The sequence below is a fragment of the Dipodomys spectabilis genome, unplaced genomic scaffold (genome assembly GCF_019054845.1).
Source record: "Dipodomys spectabilis isolate Male_0828 unplaced genomic scaffold, ASM1905484v1 ptg000228l, whole genome shotgun sequence".
In the NCBI taxonomy this organism is placed as follows: domain Eukaryota; kingdom Metazoa; phylum Chordata; class Mammalia; order Rodentia; family Heteromyidae; genus Dipodomys; species Dipodomys spectabilis.
In genome coordinates this window covers 9,302,834-9,309,911 of record NW_024870905.1, presented here as the reverse complement: position 1 = coordinate 9,309,911, position 7,078 = coordinate 9,302,834, and the positions used below count along the sequence as shown (strand labels likewise).

Sequence of the window (7,078 nt, the reverse complement as noted above, 5' to 3'; positions counted from 1 at the left end):
TCAGGCATCTGGTTTATGTAAAGGGGTCTCTTTCTTAAGGTAGGGTTGGGTCCTAGGAGGCTGGGAGCTGCACTCTGCACTTGGAGGCGGATCATTATTAGTCCACCATCATCATGACCCCAATAGTTAGTGCGTAACCTGACTCCCCAGGTGAACCCCGTTACCCAGCCCAAGTTAGACCTTTGCCCCTTGGTGGTGAATTTTACAGTAAGCTTTACGCACCACCGATTGCATTTTGAGTTAGCACACTTTCCATTCCCTACATCACGTGCAGGGCCAACCCAAATACCCAATTTAGGATGCTTGTAACCTTTCGTCGTCGCACCGGCCCTTTTTATGGTGATGTAGTCCCAAGAGGAGGATGGGTTCCAGTAGGTGTCCCCACTGGTTTCACACCCCCAGGCTTTACAAAAATAATCTTTTTCTCTCCGCATCTGGATGCGAGAGAGAGAGAGATCCCGCCTGGGCAAGCGTAGACAGGGTAGCCTTGGTCGACACCTTTTCCACTTGTAGCGTCTACCTCATTAGTGAGGGATGTGCAGAAGGTCGGTGCGAGGTCGGGCCACCATGTCCAGAGGGGGGCTATGTTAGAGGCCGCCCATATGACACTCCCTTGTTCATCTATCACTTGCCATGTCTGGTTATAGGGGGAGTGTGGGTTCGTGCCCACCAGGGGGTGGGCTCTTTGTCCCCTTCCTGTCTTTAGGATTATAGTAATAAGGAATATTAAACAGTTTTTAAAAGTCTTATCTTGAGGGGGTTTTGAGTGCGCTGCGCCTTCCATCTCGCTGGCTCCGAGGGGTCCTTCTTGTCTCCAGGCGGTGCTCGCTTGACATGGGAGGCGTGGATCCAGGCGGTGATCCCATCTACCTTTAGCGCAGTGGGTGTGGTCAGCAGCACGATGTATGGGCCCTTCCACCGTGGCTCGAGGGTCTTGGACTGGTGCCTCCTCACGTACACCTCGTTGCCAATCTGGAAGGGATATAGGACTGCGGAGCTCCCCAAGCTGTTGACGGCGGCCAACGGCTTCCACACTTGTCTCTGGATGAGTTGCAGAGCTCTCAGCCGTGCCTGTAGGCTTTGGGTATTTGCAAAATAATCAATGGCAGGGTCAAGAAAATCTGCTATAGGAGGAGGTCCTCCATACAAGATTTCATAGGGGGTTAATCCATGGCTTGCCGGAGTATTCCAGGCTCTAAACAGGGCCATGGGAAGGAGTTGGACCCAGTCTTTAGTGCCAGTTTCTAAGGCTAATTTGGTTAAGGTCTCTTTAATTGTTTTATTCATTCGTTCTACCTGTCCTGAACTCTGGGGGCGATAAGCACAATGTAATTTTCAATGTATCCCCAACAGCTTGGCCACCATCTGACTTACCTGGGAGACAAAAGCAGGGCCATTATCTGACCCTATTACCTTAGGGAGTCCAAATCAAGGAAAAATCTCTTCCAAAATCTTTTTAACTACCACTTGTGCAGTCTCTTGTTTAGTGGGGAAAGCTTCTGTCCAGCCGGAGAAGGTATCCACAAAGACTAGGAGGTACTTAACTCCATACTTGCCAGACTTAATTTCGGTGAAATCGATCTCCCAGTTAGTGCCAGGTCACTCTCCTCTCATTCTGACTCCAGCAGGCGCTTGGAATCGGCCTGCATTAACCTTGGCGGAGGGAACACAAGAGTCTATGACCTGTTTGATTATGCCCGATAGGTCTGGAATGTAATGAAACTGCTCTTCCCTCTGTAGAAGAGTCTCCAATTTTTTGTAACCCAAGTGGGTCCATCTATGCAAGTAGGTAACCAACCTTCTCGCATCCTTTCGGGGCAATATAGTCCTGTTTTCATATTCCCAAGTTCCAGTTGAGTTATTAAAGGTTGCCTTTAGCTTCTTGGCCACCTCTATATCTTGATCTGAATACTGGAAGAGAGGTGGTTTGCTTGGCTGCTGTTCTTGGGAAGTGACTAAAGCAAAGTTTTGGTTTTGTAAGGCCGCTGCCTTAGCAGCCTCATCTGCCATCCTGTTTCCTGCTGCTACAGGGTCCCTCCCCACTTGGTGACCTGGGCAGTGGATGATGCTCACATTTTTAGGTAGGAAAAGGGCTTGTAAGAGGTCTAGGATTTCCTCTTTGTACTTAATGTCTTTTCCTGCCGAAGTCAGCAGACCTCGCCTCCTATAGATCTCTCCATGGACACGCGTGGTTGCAAAGGCATACCGGCTGTCTGTGTAAATGTTGATTTTCTTTCCTCGAGCCTTTGTTAACGCCTGCGTCAGAGCGATGAGTTTGGCCCTTTGTGCTGAAGTCCCAGGCTCTAGGGCTGAAGCCCAGATGACTGTGGTCCCGTCTACCACTGCTGCCCCTGCCCTTCGCTCACCGTTATGCAGGAAGCTGCTCCCATCTGTATATCAGGTATGTTCAGCGTCTGGTAGAGGTTGATCAGTCAAGTCCTCACGGGTCCCGTGCACCTCCGCCAGGATTTGATGACAGTCATGTTCGATGGCGAGGTGAGAGTCCCAGTCCGGGAGTAGGGTTGCTGGGTTGAGAGAGACTGCGGCCCCAAATCGAATCCGGTCAGGATTTAACAGCATTGTCTGGTAATGGGTGATCCGGGCGTTCAAAAGCCAATGTTCAGGGGGCTGGCGAATAACTGTATCTATGGCATGTGGGGCCATCACCGTCAAGGGCTGTCCTAAGGTTAGCTTATCAGAGTCCTTTACCAAAATGGCCACAGCTGCAATGATACAGAGGCACGGGGGCCACCCAGCTGCCACACTGTCCAGTTTTTTTGAGAAATAGGCCACCAGTCTTTTCCAGGGCCCTAACTTCTGGGTCAGGACTCCTTTAGCAATTCCTTGTCGCTCATCCACATATAGAGTGAATGGCTTAGTCACATCCGGAAGGCCCAGGGCCGGAGCTGTCAATAAGGTCTTTTTAATCTGATCAAAAGCATGTTGTTGTTTTTCTTCCCATCAAAACGGGGTGTTTGCCTTGGTAAGAGGGTACAGAGGAGCTGCTAGTTCAGCAAACCCTGGTATCCACAAGTGACAGAACCCAGCACTCCCTAAGAACTCCCTCAAGGTTCGTGCATTCGTGGGCGGCGGGATCTGGGTGATGGCTTGTTTGTGGCTCTCTGTTAGCCACCTTTGCCCCCCTTCCAGTTTATAGCCTAGATAGGTTACTTGTTGGACACTAATTTGGGCCTTTTTGGCTGAGGCCCTATACCCTAATTCCCCTAGTCTCTTTAAAAGGGCCCCGGTACCTTTTAGACAGTCATCTAGAGTCTCAGCTGCTAGGAGCAGGTCATCTACATACTGTAGAAGAGCGAATTGGGGATGATTGACTCTGAAGTCGGCCAGGTCCTGATGTAGAGCCTCCTCAAACAGGGTCGGGGAGTTTTTGAATCCCTGTGGCAACCTTGTCCAGGTGAGCTGTCCTGAGAAACCCAACTCGGGATCTCTCCACTCAAAGGCAAAGATCGGCTGACTTTGGGGGCTCAGTCTCATGCAAAAGAAGGCATCTTTTAAATCCAATAATGTATACCATGTATGGCTCGGGGGCAGCGTACTTAGTAAGTTGTAAGGATTAGGCACCGTAGGATGTATATCCTCTGTTCTCCGATTTACTTCTCTCAAGTCCTGCACGGGGTGGTAATCTCCTGTCCCGGGCTTTTTGACGGGCAATAAGGGGGTGTTCCATGGGGATTGGCATGGTTTTAGGATGCCCAATTGTAGCAGCCTTTGTATATGTGGCCTAATTCCATTTTTAGCTTCCCTGCTTAGTGGATACTGACGTATCATCACCGGGCAGCCGACGGCTTAAGTTCAGTGACTAGAGGAGGCTGGTTTGTGGCCAATCCCATTCCCGCCGTCTCCGCCCAAGCCTGGGGAAAATCTAACAACCACTGGGGGTCGATTGAGACTGGCTGAGGGCTTTCATGCAAACGATGCTCGTCTTCTAGGCGTAAAGTCAGGACTTGGAGCGGTTGTCCTTGGGGTCCCCTAACGGAGGCCCCCCTTTCTTGGAAGTGAATCTGGGCCCCTACCTTTGAGAGGAGGTCCCTCCCCAACAATGGGTAGGGGCAGTCTGGAACCAAGAGGAACGAGTGAGTGACTAGCCCCGTTCCGAGATGCACTTTTCGCTCAGTTGTCCACCGATATAGTTTTCCTCCAGTGGCTCCCTGTACCCAGGACGTTTTATGACTTAGGGGACCTTTTGGTTGGGTCAGTACCGAGTGTTGGGCACTGGTGTCAACCAAGAAGGTTACTGGGCTGCCCCCCCACTCGTAGAGTTACCTGGGGCTGGGGGGGGGCTCCAGGCCTTGACTGTCCTAGTCGTCACCTTCTAGTGACAACACCTGTGCTGGTCTTTGGGATCCCCTGGCCTGTCTCCTGTTTTGGGGACAGTCCTTGGCCCAGTGTCCAAGTTCTTTGCAATACACACACTGGTCCCGGCTTAACGGTGGTCTCTTTTCATCTCCCAGGTTCCTCACTGGCCTACTCTCTCTCTCCCCTGGCTGTCTGACTACGGTGGCCAGGATCTTACTTAACTCTGGTACGTTTCTTGTCTCGCTTGTCCTCTCTATCCTCCTGCAACTTACGCAATCTTTCTTCCCTTTCTTCCTGAGTTTCTCTCTTATTAAAAATTTTCTCCGCCTCCTTGACTAAATCTTGCAAAGTATACCCCTGAAGTCCCTCCAGCCGCTGAAGCTTAGTCTGAATGTCCGGGGCTGACTGCCCGATAAAGGACATAATGACGTTGGATTGTCTGTCTACGGCGGAGGTGTCAAAGGGCGTATACATACGATATCCTTCCATTAATCTTTCTAAAAATCCCGCAGGTGTTTCCTCAGAACCCTGCACTATTGCATGTACCTTGGCCAAATTAGTGGGGCGTCTTCCGGCCCCTTTGAGACCCGCCAACAGAACCTGGCGATAAAGACAGAGTCGCTCCCTACCAGCAACGGTGTTGAAGTCCCAGTTAGGGCGGGTCAACGGGAACACTTCATCGATCTCATTTGGCAACTGTGTCGGTCTGCCATCTTGTCCTGGAACATTCTTGCGAGCCTCTAGGAACACTTGCTGGCGTTCCTCTGTAGTAAGGAGGGCCTGGAAGAGCTGCTGACAGTCATCCCAGGTGGGCTGGTGGGTCAGCAAGATGGACTCAATCAAGCCCGTCAGGGCCAGGGGGTCCTGGGAAAAGGGCAGGTTATGGGTTTTCCAATTATATAAGTCTGAAGCAGAAAAAGGCCAGTATTGCACTTGGCCGCCCACGGTCCGGAGAGGGAAGGCATGAGCCGTCCAGACTCCTTCACTCTCTCCGCCTCGATAGCGACGGAGGCGCAGGCAGCTGCTGGGCAGTGGCGAGGGCGCTCTGGGTGCCGATGGCGCCTGTGGCTCCGCCTCTGGCTCAGTGGAATCGGGAGAAGGAACAGGTGGGGTAAGGGAGCCCCCTTGTGGTCCTCTGCGTTCCTCCACTGGAGCAGGCTGAGGATAGGGTGGCGGAGGGTCTGGCATTTGGGGAGGCTCTAACAATAACAAGTCTGTCTGATTATCAGGCAGAACGGGGGGACTTGAAGAGGAGGTGGAGGAGTCCTTCGTTTTAAGTTTCGACAACTCCTTTAGGGGGTAGAGGGAAGATTGGGATAAGGGTGGTGGAAGAGGAGTGAGGGGAGTAGGTGGCGGAGGGACAGGCAGGGGAGGAAAGGTGGGCTGGATGGGGGCAGGAGGAAGAGGGATGAGGGGAGTGGGAGAGGGTGGAGGGGCTGAGAGGGGGATGGAAGGGGAGAGAAAAGGCTTAATCCACTTCGGGGGATCCTGAGCAAGATTTTCCCAAGTAATTATGTAGGGGACCTTGTCAGCGTGTCCGTGAGGGCCGGGCTGGAAAACTCGAGCCCTCACCTGTAAAATAACACCAAGATTAAAGGAGCCCTCCTTAGGCCACCCTACATTGAAGGCGGGCCATTCGGAGGAGCAGAAAGTCATCCATTTCTTTTTCCGGACCTCCAACGACAGGTTGTGGGCCCGGGCCGAGACTTCTCTCCAGTGACCTAGAGTCAGGCTTAAGGGGGTGGTTAGTTGTTGTCCTATATCTTTGAAGGCCACAAAACAGACAGCAAAGACAATCAACGTTATACAGACACAGATGAGACTAGACAAACGCCGCACGGTGCCCGAGTGAGTACAAATGAGGAGGGAAACTTCAGAAGGGAGAGGCCGGCCGTGCCTTAGCTCCCCAGAACAAAGAGACACTCGGATCTCGTCCCCCCTCCAAACGACCCTGGAGTGGATCTCCAGGGCGGGACCAGGGTAGTGGGCACGTCTGCTTTTCCCTCTGGCCCAATACAAATTCAAATACAAGTCCTGTACAGGCACTTTTGGATCCCCAAAACATAAAACAAAAACGACAAGTCCTGTACAGGCACTTTTGGATCCCCAAAACATAAAACAAAAATGACAAGCACGGAGAACACGGAAAAATAGAGCTCTGTCTTACCTCCAACTGGTCTTGAAATTTTGGGTCTGGAGGCGCCTGATCCCGGACGAGCCCCCAACTGAAAGACCCAGACTCACTGGGATGCTTTCTTCAATGGGAGGGCACCCCAAGAACCAAGACTCCAAGCCAGCAGATGCAACAAGCAAGAGGAGTTTATTTGGCGTTTGCGCAAACAGGCTCTCTGTCCAGGGCAGACAGGAAGCCCTGAGCAGCGGTTACAGGCACTTTTAAAGACAAAAACCACAGGATTAGCATAAGACCCCAAGCTCCCCAGGATTGGCTCAGTTTAAAAATTATCATATACTCCAGCAATCATTTTACTGCGCGGGAAGTTTTGTAACACTTGTTGAAAACTGGTTGGTTCCCTAGGGGGAGGCTTCTCTGGAGGGGAGTCCACATAGTTACAGGCTCGCGATTGGTTGACATTTGACCTAGTTTGCTGGGCTCGCCAGATGGTCCTTGTCTTGAGCCCCTTGCCGTGAGTTTTTACACAGGAATTCAGGAGAACATACTCTTTTGTTCTTTATCTATGTTTGCAGACCTTGTCCCTGGACCTGCATCTGGACTTTGTAACTTTTTACTTATTTCCCGGGA

At 51.6% G+C, this 7,078-nt stretch overlaps 1 protein-coding gene across 1 annotated transcript; it reads right to left on the bottom strand.

Moving 5' to 3' along the window:
- Positions 1-708: 708 nt before the first annotated feature.
- Positions 709-6,432, bottom strand: LOC122123406. Its single transcript, XM_042697743.1, is given in 3 exon segments — positions 709-3,797; positions 3,800-4,539; positions 4,541-6,432. Coding segments are annotated over 3 exon segments (5,721 nt in total).
- Positions 6,433-7,078: the final 646 nt, after the last annotated feature.